We start from the raw sequence: 26,290 nt of genomic DNA, 5'->3' as shown, positions 1-26,290 counted from the left end.
TTGTCAAAGGAGTCATGGCAGTCAGGCTGAGAACCACTGCTCTAAAAGACCAGAACTACTAGAATGAATCTCTGTCTTAAAAGGGGACCTCTTACAGTAGCTTACAGACTGTGGCTTGGCTACTCCAACAATGGATCTTTCCCAATGCAAAGGCCAAGAATATGATAGTAGGTCACTTCTCAACACTGCGTGTCTTAGCTGGTCTTCAGTGTGTATTGGAATCCCAAAGAAGCAGGTTCTAATACCAACAGGACAGATGAACTTGCCAAAGAAAGTGAAGGCAAGCAGGCCAAATACAAAAGTCTCCATCTTTTATGTTCCTTATGTGGGCTGTCACCAGAAAATGTGGCCCAAATTTACAGTGGGTCTTCCCCCTCAAAAGATGCAATTAAAAAAAAAATTCTCTCTTGGGTTTTACTTGATTGTAGACAGAGTTGAGTTGACAACCATGGTTAGCCAATGCAGTTAGTTCTGTAGAGATGAAACATTCCCCCACCTCTAGCATCTCTCAAGAATTATCCTTGATTTTCTGTAGTTTGAATATGAAAAGTGCCAGCATAGAGTTTTATATTTCCCATGCTTTGTGTTCTCTGAGGTCTCTGGGTCTGTGGTTTGGTGTTCATCGTTAATTTTAGAAAATGCTCATCCTTTAACTTCAAGTGTTCCCTCAACCCTTTTTACATAGTTCCCCTCCCTTCTGCATACACACACTTCATGTTTTGCAATTTTCCTATAGATTTAGAATATTTTAATTTAGTTTCCCCTTTGGTTTTCAAGTGAAGGAATTTCCATTGATATGCCTTCAAGACCACTGATTATTTCTTTAGCTGTGTACAGTCTCACTATCCATAAAGCTTTCTCCCCTTAGGTTTGTTTCAGTGTTGGACCTTTCACAGTTTGTATGGATTCTCCTATAGATGAGCCATTACTCTGCTTCTGGTACTGCTCTCATGGTTTTTTCCATTAATGCCCTCATCATTATAATTCTTTTACAATCCTGATATGTAAACTCCAACCAAACATACCCCTTGGATGTCTTTCCATACTGTCCAATAGATAACAGCACATGTTCTAGGGGTAGGTAGATCACCAGTGTTTGAATCCCAGTCTGTTTATTAGCATTATAGTTTTCGACAGGGTGCACACACTTTGTGTACTCAGTTTCCTCATTTGCAAAGTTCAGAATCTCATAGACATTTATCTCGTGGAATTTGAGATTCTAATGAGTTAACCCTTGAAGGCTTATAATAATTTCCACAGTGAAATCAGGACTCTGTAGATCTGAGATGGTAACAACAAAGCCTTTGGTGGGAAGCACTAGTACCCTTGTAACAGAGAGTTTTTTCTTTGCTGTCCTTTCTGATGAAGACACCTCTTCTAGATCTTTTCTCAGTTGAGATTCTCATCTCATCATGCCCCTTGGGAAGATTGCCATAACAGTGAAGTCTTCCCTAATCCTTCTGTATAAGAAATTCTATATAAACTAATAAATAAATAAACAAAAGAATAAATTCTGTAAAACAAATTTTATTCTTCCTCTTCTATTACTAATGCTGTACTTTCTTTTCCCCCTACAACTGTGGTGATCTGATATCGCATATATTTTCTTATTTATTGATTTTTAAACCACATTTAACTTAAATTTGTAAGCTACCTAAGGACGTGTGTTCTATTTTCAAGAAAAAAAAATCTGTGAAAGATAAAAGCTTTCTTCAAGAATATTGAATAACACTGGAAAATATTTCTATACTGCTGTGGCACCCATGCAAATGTAGCAAAGACTTAAAGACTGACTCCATGGGCAGATGGGCATCCCAAGAGTAAGCAGCAGCACACTGTGTATGTCCAAGTCTTCTTTGAAGTCTCAGCCCTAATCCCTAAATCCCTGGCCTCTAATATTTTCTGAATTTCTCTTTCAGTATGAATACTTCAATGCTGTGCTGATCAATGAGAGAGACAAAGATGGGAACTTTTTGGAATTGGGAAAGGAATTCATCTTAGCCCCCAATGACCATTTTAATAATTTGCCTGTGAACATCAGTCTCAGTGATGTCCAAGTGCCCACGAACATGTACAACAAAGGTAAGACTCTCAGTTTCTGCTTCCATTGGAGGGTGAAGAGGTTGGGGACTGAGAAACACACCCTTAGAACATCAACACGTCAAGTACTCAAGTATCTTCTGGGTGGGCTAACCATGGGCTTGTTCTGCCTGGACACTCTCAGCTCCTATTTTCCTCCTTCATGTTAATGTGCAGTGCAGAAATTAGCAGGCTTTTTCTGTAAGTATCTTTGGCTCTGCCTACCTTGCAGTCTCTGTTACAACTGGTTAGCTATTTCTGTACATTGAGAGCACAGCTGTATTCCTTTAACACTTATCTGCAAAATCACCTTTTATCTGCAAAATCAAACATGCTTACTAACCCAGTTTGTCCTTTCATTTTCCTGCTTTTCTTCCTTGATAGTATTTAAGGGTTGGGAGTTTCTGGGGTTGCTGTGGGACCAGCTATAGGCTGTCCTCTTTCCTTACACCATAGAGGAGTATGGGCAAAACAAAGTTCTATGTGTCCCAGCTTGACTCCCTTATATCCATTCTAAACATGGACATTGAAGTTATTTGTCCAACCTTCTCTTCAGCCCATTTGAATTGGTAATTCAGAGGCCAATGACTGGCATCCGGGTTCACTGGCTAATCTCCAGGCTATACCTGCTTCTAGTGGTGATCCCAGATGTACCACCTCTCTTCTTGGGAACACAGTTCCTCCCCACTGTGATGGGAATAATAATTGTGTTCAAGCTGCCTGAGTGGCACACCCTTGTAATTCTAGCACTTTGGAGGGAGAAGAAGCAGGAATGCATCCTCCAGTTTAAGAGCAGCCTGTGCTAAATAGTCAAGGGGATACAATGATGTGTGTGTGTGGCTCTATGCATGTGAGACCTATGCTCACAATGTATAGAAATAGCTAAGCAGTTGTAACAAAGACTGCAAGGCAGGCAGAGTCAATTTGAGAAATTGCATACATATTAAATGAGCTGCTGATTTACTCTACATCACTAGTAAGGGACTTGGTCAACCATAGGTTTCCAATCCTGTACCCCAAGGACATTTTTTTTTGTCTCTGGTCTTATGGTTGGACACTCAATGATGCCCATTTGTGGTTTTTCTGATACTCAGTCTTCAGAGTCAGGGCAGATGGCTCTCATTTCATTAACTATTTTGACCATTAGTAGAGATGTCAAAGTGAACTGTCAAAGAATCTGCAGTCTGTCGTGGAACTGGTGTGGTGATGGGATAACAGGAAAACTGTATCAACATGATAGCATCTTTGCAAAGCCAGAGGACTGTGAAGCCAAGGGAGCACACTTCCCTTGCTCAGATTGTTAGGGCATGAAAAGATATTCTTTCTCAGCTCCCACCCCCCTTTGGAAACCGATAGCAGTCTAAAGTGCCTCAGAGGAATTGTGGCTGTCCCTGTCTGGGCTTGCTAGGGCAAAAAGAGAGCCTCGCCTTGGGGTTCAGCATGGCACAATAGAAATTAGTCCTCCAGGATATTGGTAATAGCTGATGGAGACGTAAATGAAACTGCCTTTTTGTGCAGTGTAGCTGGTGGAAAAAGCCATTTCTGGCATTAAATATGTTCAGAAAAGAAGATGAAACATGAAGATGACTTAATAGAGTCATTTCAGACATGAAACAATCCAGAATGATCTTTTAAAACATGACAGTGACTTCAAGGTTGCTTGAACTGTTAGCAACATGACAGATATTTAATTGCATCTTGAGATTAAAAGGCATAATTGTACCTTTCAATGGTAAAGAACTCACATTGTCATCGGTCATACAGGCTTTACAATGGCATCATGAAGTTTGCTAGGCAGAATCCTAACAGTCTGATAGTTTGAGCTATAGGAGTTTAATAACTAGATTTAAGTCATCCTTGGCCATCCTCATGGGATCTGCCCATCATTTCCTATCCAGGTTCAACTGTCACCCGGCCAGGCTGGGGAAGTGAGACAGGGTCAGCCAGGGGCTATATCTTGTCCCAGTCAAGCAGGGAGTAACTGCCCATAGGAGAGAGAGAGGAGGACTTTAAGAAAATTCTTGACTCTACTCTAATTCAAACCAGCCTCCCAAAGTTTCTTTTCAAGCTGCAGAAATATATATCATGTTTAGAAGTCTCCAGCATAGATCTAGTTTCTGACATGTACACAAAACACATGCCCTGGGTGTGGTCACTGGCTCTGATATCCCTGCAGTGGAAATCTTGCTTTCAGAAAAGGAAACCAGCCCAGGGTTCTTCTCTAGCAGTTTGGACTCCATGAGCACACAACAATGTTTGATCCTTCTTAGTTGTTTCTGTGTGCTTGGTTGTTGGGTGGAATTTCTAGCTGTACATCAAAGTAGCAGATAACCCCCAAAGCTCTCCCATGTGCTTTCTGCCTCTACTGCAACAAGTCCAATGCTTTACCCTATGGATCCTGCTCTGTGTTTCTATTGTCCCAGCTACAGAAGATACTGCAGCTTCAAAAGCCGAGACAGAAGTGTAAGTCCCACAGAGGCTTAAAAAAAGCTGGTTTTTCTCACCTCTTTGGGCAATCCTTTGAGGATCTTTGGGCTTCTGATATAGCAGTCTTTATAAAATATTCTTAGGGGCTGTGAGTGTGACCCTTGGAGATGAGAAAGACTAGGCCCTTAGAGCTGTAAGTGACACTTCCAGAAATGAAGTACAGAGCAGGCACTTTTGGGAGACCACCAGTGATTTGGCAGAGGACCAACAAACCTACAATTTTGGTTGCATACTTCTGAGGCATGTCTAACCTTTGACATTGCAACACAAGGTAATTTACAAAAAACACACCAAAGAAATCCACAATTGGCTTATAAAGGCAATCACAAATTAATTGTACAGTGTTTCAATACGTTTCTGATTCTGTGTGAACTACATTCATAGGCATCTTGGAGCACATGAGGCTTGGGGGTCACTAGTAGGGCACACCTTAAGAATATGAAAGCATGTGAGATCTAAATGTACATGCCATTTATAGATGTATACATATCTGTACATGTTAGGCATTATAAAGGGGTAGTGCACAGTATGTGTGTGGTCCACGTATGTGTGTGTGTGTGTGTGTGTGTGTGTGTGTGTGTGTGTGTGTGTGTGTGTGTGAAAGAAAATTCTCTGTTCTCCAAATTGATTCCATCATTTCCATTTCTCTCATCTGCCCACCCAGGTGATAATAGGTAATTCCTATTACCCTTGCCTTCCCAATCCCTGCTTCTCCAAATGTCTTCCCTTCAAAAGCAGCTCAAATGCAGCCTCTTTTGCTCCTCTAGACCTTGGTAGCATGCATGCTTTGCTCTAGGTAGTGGATATGCCTTGTGATGCCTGGCTTTGTCCTATGTATGTGTTGCTTCTGTTCATTCATTCTGTTCTTGGACTTTTCTGAGGGCAGGAAGCCAACTGAGTCAGTCTAGTGTCCCGTTGTCTTGAGTCTCCTTTCAGGTTATTTGCTGAGGTCTGCTCACCTAGTCAGCCAGCATTACATTGGTCCATGGGCTTTACAAGCAATAGAGACATACTCCAGCTGATTCAAATGCAAAAGGAACTAAAAAGGCATTCGGTGGCTTACAACCTTTCTACTAAAGAGAGAAGGCAGCTTAGAATAAGGCTGATTGGAGTAGGAGCTACAGGGGGCCTTGAGAATCTGCCTGTTGAGAAACTTGTGTATCATTGCTTATCCCACCACCATACCTATGACTATATACAAGTGTGTGCCTCATTTTATCCAACCATGAGTGGTATTGGATAAGTAATGACGTGTCTGATGCTGAGGAGGCTTTGTTTAAAAATTAAGCATAGGCAAGGATGCCTGGCACATGGTGGCCATATAGTATAAAAACTGTGAATTAAAAGTATGTGTCCCTCAAAATTCATAGTTAATATCTCACCAGAATGGTGACTAGCATTAAAGAGTAGGTCTTTCAGGAGCACAAAGGTACTAAACTCGAAAACCAAGCAAGTTTCTACTCAAGAGAACTAAGGAAATAAGCAAGGGAGGTTGGGCTCCAGAAGCTTCTGGTATAGTCCAAGAAATAGATCCATGGAGTCTCAGAAGTCCTGTCAGGCTATGGGAGGATGGGAGAGCCATGAGGCTAGGCATTATATAGTTGGAAACTTGGCCAAGAAGAGTTGAGCAGTGTGCCCTGGGATATGCTCAATCAGAAAAAGACTGAGAAGGAAGAAGATTCTGGATTCTGTGTGGAGAGCATCCAGGGAAGAGGAGTGTGCATGGCTTGGGACTGTTGGGCTGTGGTGGGGAAGCCTAGGGCCTGGAGTCCCAGTGCACAGATATATCAAGGATAGTGAGCTAATGATGTAGGATCCCAGTGCAATACCCAGGATATGGTACACTGACACATTCTTGCTGCAAGGAACACATGAGGGAAGAGAGCAACTGAAAATAGGCTTATATTTATTCCATGCATGGAAGAGGAGAAGTCTCAGCAAGTACCTAATCTTGCTGCTTTCTCTCATTGCTCACTCATGGAGGGGGATGGCAGAGGGGCATTACCCTAGCAGAGGTTATGGGAACATGTAAATCAAAAGATGTATCTTAGGAGATGAATCTGCTAGACTTCCAAGATGAGTACCAATCAGGCTAAGAATGGACTGCCAGGCTGTGCTGTACTTAGTGGACCTGCAAAATGGAAGTAGCTTCTTCAAGAGCCATCACCAATGTTGCAGAGTCTGAGGAAGTGGTTTGTCTGCTACAGTACAGGAGGTTCTCTTAGACAACTCAGAGACAGAGCCAAGGTCTAACAAGGCAGACTGTGGGCTCCTGCTAAGGAGGTGTGTGTGTGTGTGTGTGTGTGTGTGTGTGTGTGTGTGTGTGTGTTGTAGGGCAGGCAGGCTCTCTGGTTTTGCATCTGTCATCTGTCTCAACCTATTTTTCAAATGTTGAATTTGATAAAATGCAAAATGCATTTTGCCAAGCACTTTCCCCCTTAATTACATGTGTATATTTTGAAGAAAATTTAATCCATATGTTTCTGATTTGTTTACACAGAAATCATTAAAATGTTGTTTATGAAGAGCCATTTGATGTGCAAGAAGCCTCCACAAACCCTTTCAAAAGCTGTTTAAAGTTCCTTGCTCTCTTTTTTTTTTCTCTTCATATGTGAGTGGGGGCAACACAGGGGGAAGGAGGAGGTTGTGCTAAGCACCAGGAACTGACCTGGTAATGTTAGAAATAAATTCCAACGCTAATGGTTTGTTTCTCCTTGGGATTCTGAACTGAAGCCTGTGGAGGCTTAGCTCCTGCTTTCCTGCCTGTCTACTGGCTCCTCTAGAGTATGCAAGTGAAAACTATAGAATCAAATTCTGGGTCACTATCAGAGACTCAGACTAAAGCAAAGCTTTGCCTCTAAAGAAAACAATCAAGACATCCCTCTTCCCAGTCCGGTAGCTGCCTGGTTATTAGAGTCCTTAGGAAGGCCTCAGGAACTACCTACCTCTGACAAAACCTATGTTGTAAGTAGAGGGGTTCAAGTTCAAAGAATAACTCTTCCACACTTCTGACTTTATGTGCATGCACATGGACATAGGGTGACGTGTGTGTATACATCCACTTATACGTTTGTATTGTTTGGAAGTGATATTCATAGAAGAAGGCTATCACAGGGTTCTTTGTATATCTCAGCACTACAGGCTTGCATTTGACTTAGAGATTGTACATGCGTGGATAAGGAAGGTGGCTGCATGCATACATGTCAGCTTCCCTTGGAGGCACATGGTCCCTACTTCTTCTTGGTGTCCATATGGCATGGTCAGTATAGGAGTGTGATTTCTCCTAGTGTCTCTGGGACATCAAGTCTTTGGGTTATGGGCTGCAAAGGGACAACATTTTTCCATCTCTCCTTTATAGAAATGGGTCCAAAGACACTATATGAGTTAAAACCTGGTGAGATCACTCTAGCTACCAATTGTGACAGATAGAAAATGAGTTTATGTCTTTATCCAAGCCTTCTGTGACACCATTCCTATATCACTGGGCTACATGCTACTGCCCTGTGCTATGGTAGGATTGTTTCCAAAATCACCAAGGAGGCTTTGGATGATGGTGGCACTTGACTGTCAGTACTGATCATGAGCAGAAGTTTGGGGGACTTGGAAAACTCTCAGGGCCTCTGTTTTCTGGTCTGCAAGGCTGACATCATTTGTAGCACTGGAGTAGGTGGGGTTGTAACATTCAACATAGCGCCTAGCACAGAGACACCTAGTATGTAGTGTTTGTTTGTTTTAGAGTTATTCCTTTTACCCTTGCCCAATAGTAACTTTATTTTATAATTAACCTTTTTATACAATATATTTTGATAATATTTTCCCCTTCCTCAGATTCTTCCAGATTCTCCCTGCCTTTATACTTACCCAACTTGATGTTTTCTTTCTTTCTTCTTTCAAAACAGAAGAAAAACCAAGAAACAAACAAATAAAAACAAAATAGGAAGAAATGAAAAGAAAAAAAACCTACAAAACCAAAAATCAAAATAGATTAAAAAAAAACCCAGTAAGAACCCCCCCAAACAAAATAAAACAAAACAAACCTAACCAAACAACAATAAAAACAGCCAACGCATCAAAATGAAACAAAAAGTTCACAAAAATACTGTTAAGTGCCGGTCGGTGGTGGCACACACCTTTAATCCCAGCACTTGGGAGGCAGAGGCAGGTGGATTTCTGAGTTCGAGGCCAGCCTGGTCTACAGAGTGAGTTCCAGGACAGCTAGGGCTACACAGAGAAACCCTGTCTTGAAAAAACCAAAAAAAAAAAAAAAAAAAAATACTGTTAAGTATATTTTGTGCTGGCCAACTACACTTGAGCACAGGGCTTGCCCTCATGTGTTGATATGCGAATGACACACCATGGAAGAAAACTCATTTTTCCCCTTGCCAATGGGAATCAATTACAAATAATTTATTGGCTACAGACAGGTGGGGCATAGGTGTCTACTTCCTCATCTCAGTGCTGAAATCCTATGTAGCTTGAACATGTGCAGGTCTTGTGTGTGCTTCCAAAGTCTCTATGAGTTCACATGCCCACTAATCCTGTTGTATGTGGAAGACACCTTTTCCTAGAAGTCATCCATCACCTTTGGCTCTTATAATCTTTATACTCCCCCTTCTGGCAGATCACTGCACCTCAGGGGTAGGGGTGGGGGTACAGAGTGATAAAGACATCCCACTAAGAATAAGTGCTCCAAAGTCTCTCAATCTCTGTACATGGTCCAGCTGTCGGTCTCTGTTAATTCCCATCTACTGCAAGAGGAAGCTTCTCTGATGTGCACCGAGTGAGGGACTGATCTATGGGTATACTATTATGTCATCAGGAATAAATTTATTGCTATATTTTTTCCACAAAAGTAATAGTATTAGGTTTTCTCCTAGGCCCATGACCTACCAGTCCCACGTTCTGGCCACTTTAGCAATGGTAGGCATTGGCACTATTTTATGGAGTTGCCTTAAATTCAATTCAAAAAACAGTTGCTGACTCCCATACCATTTGTGTACAATTGCACCAGTATATCTTGTAGGCAGGTTTCTGTTGAGGTCAAAAAGTTTGTAGCTGGTTGATATTGATGATTACCATTTTTTCTCAGGCAGCGGTAGAGTCCCGTCCAGTACCATGAAGGCTAGTCAGTGGGTATGATGCTTTTTTGAGTCTAGACATTCCAATCTAGACTACAGATACCCGAAGAAAGCACATGCTCCTACATTAACCTGTCTAAACCTGAAGAGGATGCTCACCTCCGAGCACAGATGGAGCTTTCTGCCATCACTGATGGAAGGCTAAAGTATAAACACTTGTGAAATGTGAGCCTAGACCACTGCCTTTTTAACAGGATAACTTTTCCACCATGTCTTGGATTCCAGGACTCCTATTTTCCTAAATAGCCTTTACTTCAGGTCCTCATCTATCTGGGTTGCTTTCTCCCTTCCCTTTGACTCTGGACAGAACTATCCTTTACTAAGAACCTAACCTCAGAGTTACTTCTTTGCCTATGGCCATTGCCTTCTTGCCAGAGTCATCCTCTAGCCCCTCATCTATGTGCCCCAAGAGTTCTGAGCCCTTCTCTCTCCTTTTCTATGCATCATCTTATATTCAGGTTATTTTACATTAGTACCATTCCTTGAACTTGGGGTATAGAGCTGTATCTTCATCTCTTTGGGGATGTATCCAAGGACCAAGAATGATCGGCATTTTCTACAGTTATTACTGGATTAAACAGATTCCCCCCCCCCCCCGTGAGTAGTTTTTGCCTGTTTGTTTGTCCTTTCTGCCATCTGTGTGAAAGTTTTACTTTTCTTTGACTGCTTAGGAAGCTAGCAATTTGTAAGTGTGTGCCTAGTGTGGTGGTACTGCTCTCTGGATTCTTTAGTTCATCTTCTTAATCTCCCTCTTTTGGAAATATGGAAATCAAATGTAGTTTTGGTGCTGGATGGAAGCCAGGCCTAGGCTAGAGAAACTCTTAAGAGGAGGGCAGGGCAGGGAAGAATCATGGCCACAGAACAATGATTGACAGTGTTTTTGTCCATTCTCCTACCCTGACCCTGGCATTCATGAAACATGACAGTAACTATTGACAGTAATTGATTTATTTTACTTCTTTAAAAATGACTTTAAAATTCAAACTTATTCCTTGATAACCACATTCTTGGGCACTTGCCATGTGAACTGTTTTGAATTGGAGGAGAGAAATGGAGATTCCTTTAATGTCCTGGAAATGGCAGCCATGGGTGTTCAGCTCTGGTGACAGACGGGAAAGTAGATTAAGACTCCTCTCCTCGTTTCAGTTTGTTGTGTTACCACATTAGCCTTGTGCCCGTAAAAGATGCACTACTTTGCTAAGGAAATGCAGGTTGGCCTCAGATTTAAGAAGCAGTGGAGAGAGGCAGGAGGTCCTTTGGATGTGCCCCAGGGTTTCTTGGTAGTGATGATCACAGTGCTTAGCCCTGGAGCTTGCTCTTAGCCTGGGAATGTGTGTGATATTTTCTCCCTGTGATTCAGTGCACTATTCTCACAGAGGGCTCAGACCCTACTCTTGATTGTGCATGTGACAGGCATTATGGCAGCACCTAGCTCTAGGAATGGTTGTGGGGGTTGACTGAGCCCTATGGTGTGGTATGGTAAAGGTTTGTAACAGTCATGATTGTTAATGTCATTGTAAGAAGATGGCAGTGAAGTCCCTGGTGACATGGCTCATGCCTTGGGATGTCTATGATGCAGTCAAGTGGCATTTTTTCCCCATCTATATCTCTGAGAGTTATCACTTCAGTTGTACTTCATGAAACTCCTTAAATAGAAAATAACACAAGGCCAGAGTTGCTAGGACTTAGAGAAGCTCTTTGTGTAAAAGTCAACAGGGCTGTCATCACTGTTACTGTCAATCACAAGGTGCATGTCTTAAAGTAGCAATGATCACTTTCTTCTTGTCTGGGACTCAGGCCTCTCACAAGAGTCTAGGGATTCCAGCTGTTGTATGTGGCACTAGACTCGACAGGGACATGAAAGAAGTCTTTTCTCACCTTCTATTTTTCTTCACAAATACAAGCTAATGGAAACTTCTGTCCAAAACACAGTGTCTACCAACTGTCCTTTTAGATATGGCCACCAGTAATTTTCTTCCTTTAAGTAACACAAGATGTTTATTGTGTGCCAGGCACATGACTTAATACATTAGTCTACATACTACTCTGTAATGTAGGAACTATTGTTCTTAGTTTCCAGATGAGAAATTGAGGTTAAGAGACTTGCCAAGAACCACTCAGTAAAGTAGGCAAGCCATGTGAACCCAGATGAGTCCAGAACCCATGGACACACTGCTTCTCTGTCCTGTGCCCTGTCTGCCACGATTTCTACTCCCCCTTGGCTCTGGCTGAGTATTCAGATAACTGTGTACTAGAAGTTTACATGCACATTTCATATGTGCAGAAATGTTAAGTCTCTGGGTTTTTTTGTCAAATTGTGCTATTTTCTTCTCAGCATGTGACAATCCATCAGAAATGAAAACTACTCTTATTTTACATAAACACTTCCAATCTCTTCCCTTCATCATATAGTATTGCAGCAGAAAGTGTTCTAAATATGTGTAACAAGTTTTGCACCAGAGTTTCGATAAGTATCAACGATTCACACATGCTGGAGATGAAGCATTTCCACATTTAATCCTGCACACGTCCATATCCAAATAAATACACAGTCAATGAGTGAGCGAGGAAGTACTGATTTACAATGCAAAAATGGCATTCTGCATAGCCAGAAAGCACAGTACAATATGTTTAGAGGATGGAACAGTTTGAATGTGAAATGGCCTGCACAGACTTGCGAGTTTAAACAATTGCTTCCCAGTTATCAGGGCCTTTGGGAGAGATTATTGAACACTGGATATGGACGCTAGTGGGAAGTAAGAGCTAGGGATAGGAGGTGTAGGTTGGCTCTGCTTCTGGTCCAGACTCTCTATTTCCCGGGACACTAAGATGTAAAGAATCCTAGCTGCACACTTCTACCTGTGTGATTGCCATATCTGTCCTACAAGGATGAACTGTACTCTTTTATTACACAGTAGCCCAGTTCCCTACCTTTAATTACTTTATACAGATATTTTATTATAACATCATCAAACAACAACAACAACACAATGAATACAGAACAGTTATCTTGAGAAATTATTATCTTCATTCATTATTATGATAAGCCTGACTCTGTGGTCCAGAGGCCTTTGGAACTGACTTGCAGAAGGAATGAGGAAGGGTTTGGTAGCATACGCTAGCAAAGCCCAAGACTACCAAAGGTAGAACTAAATGTGTCATTTCAGTGGGATTGTGTGAAACCAGCATACTTATAGAAATATAGACAATATGGTTTAAGAGAAGGAGGGTTGTATCAGGAATCGTGGGCAGAAGCCATTTATGCTATATTCTGGTAAAGTATTTGGCTCTGTCTAGCAATATTCTGAAAATCTGAAGAACTGATTGCCTGCATGAAACTCTCATGTAGACATGTATTAATATTTCCTAAGTTGCTTTTTTTTTTTTTTGGTTTTTCGAGACGGGGTTTCTCTGTGTAGCCCTGGCTATCCTAGAACTCACTCTGTAGACCAGGCTGGCCTCGAACTCAGATATCCACCTGCCTCTGCCTCCCAAGTGCTGGGATTAAAGGCATGTGCCACCACTGCCCGGCTACCTAAGTTGCTTTAACTAAGTGTGTGTATGTATGTGTGTGTGATGCTGGGCTGAAGTTTCCAGAAATCAGGAGAAAGAGGCTAAAGCAGTGGCTCTCAACCTGTGCATTGCAGCCCCTTTGGGAGTCTAATGACCTTTTCACAGGGGTCACCTAACAGCATTGGGAAACACAGACATTTACATTATAATTCATAACAATAGCAAAATTACAACTATGAAGTAGCAATGAAAATAATTTTATGGCTAGGGGCCATTACAACTTGAGGGGTTGTGTTAAAGGCTCACATCATTAAGGAATTTGAGAACCACCAGCCTAAAAGGTACAAAAGTTATGTTTGCCCTTCTGTTCATTTTGTATGAACATGTATTAATGTTTAATAATTAAGAGGACAAAACAAAACATCTTATACGTATATTCATTTTTAGAAACCACATCTACATAAAGGTCAAATACTCCTGTGTATAAATTGTGGCTAACCTTCTGATTGAAGCTCTTTCTGCATTACAATGGGTCCATTTGTGCAGAACTATCTAGTGGGATGTAGATGGCAGAGTCAGTATGAATGCAACCTTGGCAGGATGTGTCATGTTGTGGTGGCAACAGTCATTTAAGACAGATGATGCTGGCCTGGGAGAAGAGAAGTTTCACTCTCTGGTATGTCTGCTGATGAGCGTCATGGGCAGGCGATGCATTTCCTCAACTATGAAGAACATTTTATATTTGGAATATAATAGGTCAAAAATTCCAAGGTCAGACTGGAAACCCAAACAAATCTGAAGTGTGGTTTTCTGGTCTTAAGAAGCAGTCTTGTCTGTGTTTCTCAGGACATAGAGTCCGAAGCCTTATTAGGGGATCTTTTGAAATGCAGTTTTTAGGTGTTAAAGGATTCTTTGGATGTAAAAATATGTCCCAGTGGAGGCCCAGAACTAGTTTGGCAAATGATATGCACAGGTCAGTCCCTTCTTTCTTACCCCACTGTCTCAGGTACCATCTGGAGTCTAGATTGCAGCAGGGACATGCATTATAGGAAGTCTGGACCAGAGCTCCCGTGTAGGCTGAAGAGTTTCTAGCAGCAGCACAGGTAGGTCTTGAGAGCAGGATGCACAGTGTCAGAGACACCATTTCTTTAATATGGCATTTGAACGCCCATGCCTTAGGTTGCTAATACAGAAGACTTGGTGATCGTCCTCAGTTATCCTGCCATTCCTTGCCACAGTATAGCCATCTCTGTTTTCTAATCACTAAGCGGCTGCTGCCTCTAGCCTCTCTTCATTCTGGACTGGAAATGTTATTTGTGTATATCTCTGATCTAGTTTCTTTTCTTTCCTCTCATTTCATGGCAAAAGGACAACTCCTGAGAGGGTCTGCCTCAACAGTTCTGAGCACTGCTTCGCATTTAGAAATCTGTGTATCCCATATGGGCAAAGATGCCACATGTTGCTATTTTAAACTTCACAGTGCATTAATCCATATCTTTAGAGATGCAGTGCTACAGACAAGTTGAAGACACATAGCTCTACATGATGAAACCCAGACTGGAGTGGAGTCCCAGCTCATATCTGGCCTCTTCCATTAGTGTACTGAACAGTTGAGTCCCCATGACATTTTTTCTCTTGTGTCAGCTTTATCCAAACACACAGGCTAGCTAGAAGGATTGTCAGCCACATCTAACGTTCAGAGAGTTTCCTGAGGTACACTTTCATCTTCTTTTCTGGAGAAGTAGCAGATGTAAATGCCTCAGGAACCTAGACAAAGAGCTGATGAAGAAAGTCATTAGGATGTGTCTTAGGATTTCCATTGCTGTGAAGAGACACTATGACCAAAACAACTCTTATAAAGGACAACATATAATTGGGGCTGGCTTACAGTTTCAGAAGTTCAGTTTAGTATCATCATGGTAAGAAACGTGGTAGCATCCGGGCAGACATGGTGCTGGAGAAGGAACTGAGAGTCCCACATCTTGATCCCAAGGGAGCCAGGAGATGACTGAGTCTTCTGCACTGAGTGGAGCTTGAGCATTAGGGGCCATCAAAGCCTGTCTACACAGTGACACACTTCCTCAGTCAAGGCCACGCATCTTACAAATAGCACTTCCCTTGGGCCAAGAATGTACAAACCACCATGGGGTGGTTATGATATACCACCATTATGGAAACAGTGGGAGGCTCCCTCCACTGGAATGGGAATCTGGGAGAAGGCTAAGCTCACTTTCTCCATGTCCCTGTAGAACTGGTGGTCGTAACTTGCCTTGTTACAAACCAGGCTGCAGAGAAATCTACACACTGTTGTTCCTGCACCATCTTGCTCTGTTTTCTTGGATGTCAAGAACAGGTTGCCATACTCTCTGTAGTTTTTACAAAAGTGTAATTGTGCTAGTTAGTATCCAACATAATGAGTTTTATTATGGCATATATATACATATATGTATATATATATACATGACACACACACATTCACACACACATATCACACATATATATGGCTGTTGACTTTGCTCACACTCTCCCCACTGTGACCCCCTCCTGTGGCTTCTTTTACTCTTTTCTCCTGCTGATTTCTTTCCTCCCCCCAAGTAGATTCTTTTAGAGGTATGGAAATAGCTAAATATAGAATCTTCACAGGAGAGGTAATGTGACATTTTGGATTTTTCCCTCTGTTTACTCTCTGATGTTTCTAACCCTCTCCCTTGTCTTTAAGTCTCATTCTTCCCCCAATATTGCCCACCTTCTTTCATGTCATATGTATTTTTAAAAGTCTAGATTTTTGCATGTGAGAGATAGCATTCAGCATTTGTCTCCCTGAGTCTGGCTTCCTTTGTTCATCCAGTGGATCTTTGCTTTCCCCCATCTCACCCTGTGGGTACCATCTGTCTTGGGATTCTCTTTACAGTTCACTTATTGAAAGTGGATGTCCCCTTCATGTCATATCTGTGGGTCACAAATAAGTCAGCCTTTATGAGGTTTAATCTCTCATTTGTCCAATTTGTTTTTCTGTTATGGATTCAGTTAGTACTGTCCCCAAAATTCATATGTTAATCCCAGAGCCTCAGAATACAACCATAGAGGTAAGATCTTTAAAAGAATAAGCTAAAAAGAGTCTTTTTAGTATGGGACTCTAATCCAATTTGGCTGTTTTAGGGTTTTTTGTTTGTTTGTTTATAAAATGAGGGCAAGATACTGAAGGAAAGAACACTTGAACACAGACTCAACTCTACAAAGCAACCAGAAACCAGCCTTGCCAGATCTTGGACTGTCCTCAAAACTGGAAGAAAATGCGTTTTTAGTATTTAGTAGTACTTAATACTTAGTGTATTTGTTTAAGACATCCATCTAGTCTGTGGCGTTTTGTTTATGACAGCCTAAGCTGACAGCTTTCTTCCAAAGAGGAATTGAGGCAGGTCTGCCTATTGCTCATGGCTGTCAGTGCTCTGAGTATGAACCAAGAACATCCACATGTTAGTGGGAATCACCCAGGTCTTATGCAGTTCCTTGCTGATACAGAAAGAATGTTTTTTAGGGTCTGGGTATTACCATGGATAACTCAGGGATGAGGAGTTCCTGAAGCCAAGGCCAGCCTCAGTTGGAAAATGTAAGTGTGGCTGGGATGGAGCTTCACAGTTGGAAACAACGTTGGTTGGTTAACAGCCACAGCAGCCAAGGAACCTCATAGGTGTCCTGTATCATCCCCATCCCTATCCATAGCCAAGGGGGAGCATTTCAAGATAAGGCCTTTGATAATTGTTGTTGCTCAGCATCTCCAAGGTTTTAAGCCTGTATTATTGTTATGACATCACACTGTAGCCTTCCTTCATCTACACCTGAATGGAGCTGAGCAAGGGTAAACTCAATAGTGGACAAGCATGTGTCCTCTTCCATCAGGGATTCTGGCTCTCCTATCAAGGATTCTAGAGCCTCACAGTGGCTAGGATTCTAAGATTTCATGCTTCTATGGATTTAGCCCATACTCAATCTATGGACCTTCAGAGATGGTAGAGAAACTCTTTAGTCCTGCCCCCATTAGACAGCCCTGCATTGCCAATTTAAGCTGCCTCTTTTCCTAATCAAAAACTTATTTGTAGGAGGCCAACAGCACACCTTTAGTTTATGCCAAAGAGAGTCTTATCTTCTGTTTCCAGGCCTGTGGCACACATTTCTATATCATGGTTGGTTAAGTTAGCAAGAATTGTTTCTGAGATACAGTCTCTGGAAGGAATTGGTTCACATTAGAATGAGTGTTAGAAATCTAAGTCAAAGGTCTTGGTGGCGATGGATGGAGACCAAGGTTGGATTTTAAACGGGTCGTTACTGTTACCTTGGATGATGAGAAGTCCAATTGTATTTTAGCACTGAATGGCTAAAGCCAAGGCTATCTGAGCCAGGGCAATATTAGTAAAGTAGGGTAACAGAGAGCACAAGAGTATTTATCATATCTTATGTCTCTGCATTAAAAATACCAGCACAGTGGCAGATTGCAGTGCTTTGAACATTTAAATAACTGGCTGAAAGGACAACACTTTGTTTATGATGCTTCTTGTATTCTTCTACACAGACCTTTAGGGGATTAAAGTCCATTGCTTGGGCAACAGCTGACATTTTTCTCTGTACGTGTGTCTATCTGCATACATGCGTTGTGGCATAGCATTTATATAGATATTTAAGGCAAGGTCTCCTCTTTGTTACTTGCTGCTGCTTATGCTTGCCTAGCTGGCTCATGAGTTTCTGGGTGTCTCCTGACTCCACCTTCCATCTCACATAGGAGGGTGGGGATTGCAGATGCCTTCTACCATGCCTGGATTTACATGGGTCCAAGGGATTTGAACTCAGGTCCTCACACTTGCACAGCAAGTGATTTGCCCTGGAGCCACCTCCCCAACCCAGCATCTGACTCTTGCAAGTGCCCCATTGTACCTGACCCAGGCTTTTCTTGTGTTAGGAGAGTCAGAGAAGCTGTGCTGACCCATCTCATCCTGATATCCTTGGGGTTCAGTGTCTGACCCAGCAAGGGGAGGCATCCTTTAGTGTTCAACCTTAGAAGCTGAGTCAGATAGTTTTCCAGGAAAGCCTAGCACGCTGCACTTCCATCTTGCAGGTACCTCTGATACATTGCAACACTTGAAAGTCATGCTTTAAAACTGTGCCATATAATAGGTAAATTCTAAGTAGCATTTTAAGGACTAAGCAAGTAGGTACTCTCCCCTATCTTAGCCCATCCATTCTTTTTTCCTATCTTGCTTCTGGTGTCCTGAAATTTTCCTTCTATAGAAACATGGGTTTTTCATTATAATGGTATTCTTGTTTAGCCTTTGAACTTTATGGAAATGTATGGCTAAAATAAAATATGGCTAAATTTTTTTTCCTGCTCTGCTAATTCCTTTATTTTCTATGAGTTACTAAGCCGTTACATCCTCTGTTGTCTTCATTTCCAATAATGTCTATTATTGGAGGAAAATAATATTAATAATTCTAAATTCTAAAAATTATAGGGTTATTGTTTTGGACCACTGGATGTCTACCAAAAAAAAAGTGTATAATGACAGACTGTCCTGGGCTGGTGATATGGACTGAGCCAGGTTTCCTATCAGCCCACTGCCAAGCTAAAAGTAGGAGCTACTATGGTAAACAGGTCACCTGTCAGGAGCTGAGTAATGTCTGGCATGACCAGGGTCTCTGATGGTCAATTTGTCAGTGTCAGCCCTGAATCTATTCTCATCTGGAGAACAGATGAAGTGGCCACCAGGTCTCAAAGTAAAAGGGGCTAAGAGGTTACTGGATAGAAAATGAGAACTTTAAGTCCTCGGGACCTTTGGATGATTTTTTGATTTCTTTGCTGAAAGCTGTTCACACCTGAGTGTTTGTGGTCGCACCTCATGCATCCCATTGCAAACTGCAGGCTTTCTTACAAATCATTCTAGTGCAGATGACACACACTTTAAAACACCCATTGCAGAGCTGGAGGCTCAGTAGTTAAGAACACACACTGGTCTTGCAGAAAAAAAGTTGGGGTATTAGTACCCTTGTTGGGAAGCTGTAACTCTGGCCAAAGGGGAGTCTAGCACCTCTGATTCCACAGGCTGCTGCCCTTACATGTAACCCCACACTGCGTGCCACACACTTACATACATATTCATTAAATAAAACTATTTTTTTTAATCTTTAAAACCAATAGAGTATTCATCTCTACAACTGACCCTATGGTTTTCAGCTAGTGAGTATAACTGAGGCATAAGCGTGCACATGCTGCACACATCTTTGTTGTGAGTGGTTGGCAGACTAGGCAGAGATGTATCACTATTAAAGATGCCCCCCTCTGTTGTTTTTCATCACACCTGTCTCTTTCTGTACTCTGTATTTTCCACTGTAAATCTGTTGTTTTTGTTTGCTTGGGTTTTTTTTTTTAACACTATCTCATAGGTGTGTGTGGCATGCCCATGATTATATTAAGCCACTTTGGGCATGTTTATACATGGAGAGTTGCCCACAAACAGTCTTGGAACATCTGGAAGCTCCCTTACCAGGGGCTACCCGTGCATGTCTGATGCAAACCCCACCAGAAAGCATCTATGCCAGACCTGGAGTGAGGGGAAGTGCCCTTTACTGGTGGCCATAGATCCCAATGTCACTATAAATTATAAAGCTTGCTTTGTTGCTACTCAGTGAGGCAGCTTTTGCTGAATAGCTAGTGTGCAGGTTGCTCCTAAACCAAGACAAGCAGGGCCCCAAAACACTGAATGTGAGAGGACTATCAGAGAGCCCTTGGGGAGGAAGGTAATGGGCAGGCCTGTCTTAGTTGCAGTTTTCATTGATGTGAACAAACACCATGACCAAAGCAACTCTTATAAAGGACAACCTTTAATTGGGGCTGGCTTACACTTTCAGAGGTTCAGTCCATTGACACCATGGCAGGCAGCATGGCAGTGTGCAGGCAACCATCGTGTTACAGAAGGAGCTGAGAGTTCTACATCTTGATCTGACCACAGCCAGGGGAGAGACTGACTCTGGTCAGACTTGAACATATATATATGAGACCCTAAAGCTACCCCCACCCACCAATGACATACTTCCTCTAACAAGGCCACATCTCCTAATAGTGTTGTTCCCTGTGGGCCAAGCATAGTCAAACCATCACAAAGCCCTAGGCATTGTGGGAATGGATTTCCTCTGTCTCTTCCCTCTGATAGACTGGCTCAAGGCTCTTCAGTGATTGCTGTCATTGTCAATATTATTAGAGCTATTGTTGTACCTGTGACAATATTGCTAGAGCACTCATACTGAGTATTCACAGGTGCCCAGAAGATCTAAGAATCCACCTGTCTCTCCTGTGAGATTTGAGGGCAGCTCACTGCAGAAGGTGGGACAGTAATGTAGGTGCCCAGCACACTGACCCATAGAAACAAATGTGCAGTAGATGCTTACAACTGTTAGTGCCCGGGACCCTTCTCTAAGCATTGTGATTAACATTTGAATGTGAAGAGGCTATACAGAGATGGGGACCAGGGAGGAAATGAGCATAGAAGAGACAGGTGCAATGACACAGAAAGCAGAGACTTCTGGTATATTGTATTAGGTTAGGCAGCTGTAGATGTGGAAGAGGAGGGGAAAGGATTGAAAGATCCAGAAAATTCAAGGGTGCCACAGGAAAACATACAGAATCAATTAAGTGGGGGCCCATGGTGGATCACCACTGAGACTGAACCAGTAACCAGAGAGCATGCATGGGACAGACCCAATCCCCCTACACACATGTAACAGGTGTGAAGCTTAGTCTTCATGTGGAACCCTAACATCAGGAGCAGGGCCTGTCTTTGACTCTGTTGCCTGACTTTTGATCCCTTTCCCCTAACTGGGCTGCCCCTAACTGTCTAGTCTCAATAGGAGAAGATCCACCTAGTCCTACTGTAACTGCATATGTTAAAGTGGGTTGATATCCATGGGAGGCCTCTCCTTCTCTGAGGTACAAAGGGGAGAGATTGGGGGAGGGGAGGAAAGAAGAGGGACTGGGAGGAGAGGAGAGGAAACTGTGATTGGGATGTAACGTAAATAAATAAATTAATGAATAAAAAACAACAGCTGTAGAGAGATGGAAGAAAGATAGAGGTTTGGTCTCACCTTAGGTGGGACCATGATTATATCAAGAAACATTTTGTTACTCACTCACACCCTCGAATGACCAAAATGCCTACAGAAGAAGCTGGGCTATGCCGCTTATAGGAGTCGAAATGACTTCTGTGCAGTCCACAAGAGAAGCTGGGAAGTGTAGTCTTTCAGCAGAAAACTGTCACATTAGACATCAGATTTCAAAAGGACCCTGTGCTGACCTTGTGAGGGAGCAGGGCCAGCTGGACTAGAAGTACAGACGGCAAGAGTGAGGAGATCCCTTGTATACTGGGGAAAGAGGTGAGCTCTGATGCCCTAGGATGTGGCAGCCCTGGTGCCCCAAGGTGGACTATTCTAACTCTCCATCCCATGCTGTGGATCATGGAGGAAGTACTGTTAGCCCACCTATCCTTTACCAGGCCGTGTGTGAGCACCAGCCCTTCATAGGAGTGACTTACTAAGCAGACAGAAACTAAACAATGTGTGCCATGCACCGAAGCAGACAACACTGTCTAGTTATAGCTGTATCCAAATAGAGTAATAACAAGAATTACATTTTGAGTACCTAATTATGTAAGGTGTTCAGAAACCAGAGGCTTCATGCTTGTTTATAGGCAGCTTGGCATGATTAAGTGATATTTTGAACTTGGCTTTTTGTCAGACATGAGGCCCTTCTCCCTGAGGTAGCCAGGACCCCCATAAACTCCCATATAATGTTGACCTCTGACCCCAGTAGCACAAACGTAATCTGTTCTCTGACACCTGGCTGTGAGAGCCTTGCTCTGGCTTGTGTTCCCAGCCTGAACCAAGACTTGTCTGTGGTATCTCTGTTGGTTGCTCACAACCCTTTCCTTCACTAGACCATGCCTAGGACCCTGAGCATGTGTGCCAAGGTCACTGTCTTTTTCACACCATAGTGGGCAAGTTATGTGATAGTCCTTTGGTCACTTGGGAGTTGAACCCTGGGCACAATGTGGCCACTGGTCTCATCCCTGCTGAGAGCAGTTTAAATTGTATCACCTGCCTGAGGCTCTCCTGCTTTTTAAAGAACTTGCCAGTCTTGTGACAGTCTACCCAGTGAACTTCTCGAGCATCCTAGATTGCTTGTTTGGAGGCAATAGTATTAATGTTAAATAGCATGGACACTAACCTCAGCTCATTAATCAATTGTAAACACCTCTGTGCACACACACATTCCTGGGATCCTTAGCAGGCACTTGCATTTGGTCCATTCACTTTGCTCAGCTGGCCTCCTCTGCCTCTAAGTATCCTTTCCTGGACTCCTCACTCACCTTGAAGAAAGCTCATTAACAGGTGATCTGAGGCTAAGGATGAGAGAGATCTGTTGCCCTGCTCCCGCCTCTTCCACTGCCTTTCCCAACTATGAGGGGAGGAAGCAGAGAATGAAAGTTCCTAGATATTCATCTTTGTTGCCACAAAGAAAACCTCCATCTTCATCCTCAGGCTTCACCATTTCTCCAAGGAATCTGCTCCCTTCTCACACTGCTTTCTGTCCACTGTCTTCAGCCAACAGACAAAGATGCAGAGAATTCTTGGTGTGCTCCATCTGGTTCTATCCAAAGCAGTGTGTGTGTGTGTGTGTGTGTGTGTGTGTGTGTGTGTGTGTGTGTGTCTGTAAATAGTGAATAGTGTCAGGGCTTCTCTGGTCAAGTAAAGCAATTTACAATATTAGACTAACTAGATTAGAGAGCACTTTCAGAGTCTAGCAGAGAAGAACACGGTCTTAGGGCCTGTGTTACAAACGCCTGTTGAGTGAGCTCTGCTGCTGTCCAGAATAAAGAAAGGACCACCCACCTTACCTGGAAGGAAAAAGAGGGCGGTGCTTGTCTGCTGGTAGGTGGGAGTAAAATGCTGGACAGCCCAATCTGCAGCTCCCCGCAGCACTCTACCCCCGCCCCCCCGTGGTTAGTGTCTGCTTTGAACAGACACTTTCAAGAGAACCACATCTTCCCTTTTAAGTTTGAGCAGGTGGCAGCAGACAGTTGAGTATGTTGATTTTCCCAATCATCCCTTGGGCTTGCCCTGTGAGGCAGAGCTAGAGTCATGACAGTACCCTGTTACCAAAACGTCATCTTCAGAAAGCAGTCTCAAATCCTTGTCAGTTGACTGGTTACTGGTAAGTTTTCAAATGGAATAAAACCCACAAGGGATCCTGAAGCTGCTGGGGCATGGTGACAAGCCCCTAACGTGAAACTGGCTGTAACTTTCCACCGTGTTCCCTGACATACATGGAGGTGGGGACTTGGCTTCTGAGGCTCTTTTCAGATTTACAAAGAGCATTTTCCACCTGTTCATGCTATGTCACATTAAAGTAGTTTGAAGAATTGTCTAACCTAGCTGTTGTTCAGAAATATGTATTTTTAAACAACAGGAAGCCATTGTAGTGTGTTGAGTAATGTTCCTTACATAGTCCCTGGGTGCTCAGGACCTCAGGCTGTGATTGCTTTGGTCTGCTTAGGCTGTTGTAACAAAGGTACCAGAGATAGGGTAGCTTAAATATCAGAAAGTTCTTAATAGCTTAAATATCAGATTAAATAAGCTTGAATATCAGAAAATATCCTAGTTCTAGAGACTGGAAGTCCAAGATCAGTATGCTAGCATGGTCAAGTTCTGGTAAGGGCTGTCTGTGTGGCAGGTGACTGTTTCCTGCTGTGATTACAGGCAGCAGGGAGCACAAAAGAACCAGTACATAAACAAGAACATATTTTCTTGTGAGGGCACTAATCCTGTCAGAAAGGCTCCACCCTCATAAGCTGATAACCTCTCAGCTCTAAAATCCCTCATGCTGTGGTCAGGATTTTAAAGTATGAATTTGCTGTGGGATGTACAGTCACCCAATAAGTGATCTACTTTTGAAATAGAGATTTTACAAATGGAATAATTTAAATATTTTTGAAAGGACATCTTAATTGGATTGAGGAGAGTACCTAAATCAAATGACAAGTATCCTTTTAAGATAAAGAAAAGCTGCCGGGCAGTGGTGGCACACGCCTTTAATCCCAGCACTTGGGAGGCAGAGGCAGGCGGGTTTCTGAGTTCGAGGCCAGCCTGGTCTACAGAGTGAGTTCCAGGACAACCAGGGCTATACAGAGAAACCCTGTCTCAAAAAACAAAAACAAACAAACAAAAAAAGCTACATAGAGACACATGCAGAACATAGCCACATAAAGATGGAACTTTCTAGGAACCAAGGGATACCAATCTTTTAGCAATGAGATATAAGGAGAGATAAGGAGAAAGGCTTGCCAAGCTTCTGACTCAGAAATGTCAGGACAAACCAGCTGTGCTGGTTTTACGGTTTTAAGTGTCAACTTAAGACACTCTAGAGTCAGCTAGAAATAAAGTCTCAATGAGGAATTATCTAGCTCAGGTTGGCTTGAAGCCTTGTCTGTGGATGAATTTGTAGAATATTAATTGATGTCAGAAGACCCTGCCTTCTTTTGGACAGCATCATCCTTAGGCAGGGGGCCATGGGAGAAAGCAAGGAAGGAAAAAGTAGGCTTTCGTGCATTCATTTCTCTCTGCTCTTGACTCTGGATGTGATGTGTCTTGTTACTGAAGATCCTGCCCTGACTTCCCCTCAGTTATAAACTGTAATGTGAAATTATAAATCAAACAAACCTTTCCCCCCTAAAATGCTTTTTATTTATTTTATTCCCTTTCCTTCAGTTCATCTCATATGGGCCTGCCCAAAGCAAGAACATGACTACTACTGTTACTACCACACTTCTTCTCTTCTTTCTCTTCCTCCTCCTCTTCTTGCTCATCCTGCTCTCCTCTTCTTCCTCTTTCTTCTCTTCCTTCTACCCACTGAATCCACTTACTATTGCCTTTATCTGAATGGATGTAAGACTATCTTTTTGAGCATGGGTAGCCTCTCAGGAACCAGATCCCTGAGGAAAATTGGTCCTTCCTTCCCCCCATCAGGCATCAGCTGCTAATAGGTCCTCATCTAGGAGCAAAACATCATGACCCACAGCCCCTTCTATGCTGGGATTTTATCTGGCTTGATGTGTCAGATTTTGTGCAAGCTATCACAGCCACTGCAAGTTCACATGTGCAAAAACAGTGCCCTGTCCAGCTTTCAGTCAGGATATTTTATCGCAGCAATGGGAATGAAACTAGAAAACCACCTGTCCTCAGTGCTAATTAAAGAGACAAGTGATAGTAAAGAACAGAGAAAGGTTTATTTGATGAGACCACATTGGAAAAAAGGACTGGATATAGAAGTCTTAAGTCCATTTTCAATCTTCTGACCTGAGGTGTCTGTTTAAATAGAGGACAAGAAGTATGTGTAGCTAAGCCATACTTGACACTATGGTCCTAGCCATCAGTGTCTGGGTGCCAGTCTCTCATGCAAAGTCCTAAGTTGCTGGGGTCTGTGCAGTATGTACCTGGGAGACAATATACACCCTTGACTGGTCTTAGGCACCAGTCTTTCCTGTCTCCTAATAGGGGATGCTGTGAGGAAATCCAGTTTCTCAGGGTCCACTGTCTCAATAGTCTGATACCCAACAGACTATGGGGAGGGCACATGCCCCCCTTTAGAATGTCTTCCTGCTTGCTGGGACAATTATATTAATAGCGGTTGTCAATTAGACGAGGGTGATTTAAACATCCTTTTCAATCTTTTTTTATTTTCTTAGATATAGAGACTATTTTGTTAATTAAAATAAGTCATCCTGAGGGAAAGATTGAAACTAGTTGTAGATGTGATTTCCAACCCCTACCCTCTGCCAAATGAGCTCAGTGTTTGGTTAAGCTAAAAAATCTGACTGCAGACTTCACTGCTCATCCCAGTCCCTGCTCTTAAGGCCAGAGATTTGGGCTCCATCACTGTTCTTGAAGGTGATTGATAAGACAACATACATAGCCTGGGTTTTGGTGGTCTAGTCAGTCTGAAGTCACAAACTCAGGAATAGTGCTTGGCTCAAGAC

General features: G+C 42.6%; 1 protein-coding gene across 2 annotated transcripts in view; it reads left to right on the top strand.

Moving 5' to 3' along the window:
• Positions 1–26,290, top strand: part of Cacna2d3 (calcium voltage-gated channel auxiliary subunit alpha2delta 3) — an 800,506-nt gene that overhangs the window by 315,976 nt on the left and 458,240 nt on the right. For both annotated transcript variants that reach the window (XM_076931312.1, XM_076931311.1), the window contains exon 5: positions 1,920–2,082. In XM_076931312.1, coding sequence (XP_076787427.1) covers positions 1,920–2,082 — 163 coding nt within the window. The remainder of the gene's footprint in view (positions 1–1,919; positions 2,083–26,290) is intronic.

Source organism: Arvicanthis niloticus, chromosome 3, assembly GCF_011762505.2.
Source record: "Arvicanthis niloticus isolate mArvNil1 chromosome 3, mArvNil1.pat.X, whole genome shotgun sequence".
Classification (NCBI taxonomy): Eukaryota; Metazoa; Chordata; class Mammalia; order Rodentia; family Muridae; genus Arvicanthis; species Arvicanthis niloticus.
Note: the sequence above shows the minus strand (reverse complement) of the source record. Positions and strands in the feature narration are given on the sequence as shown.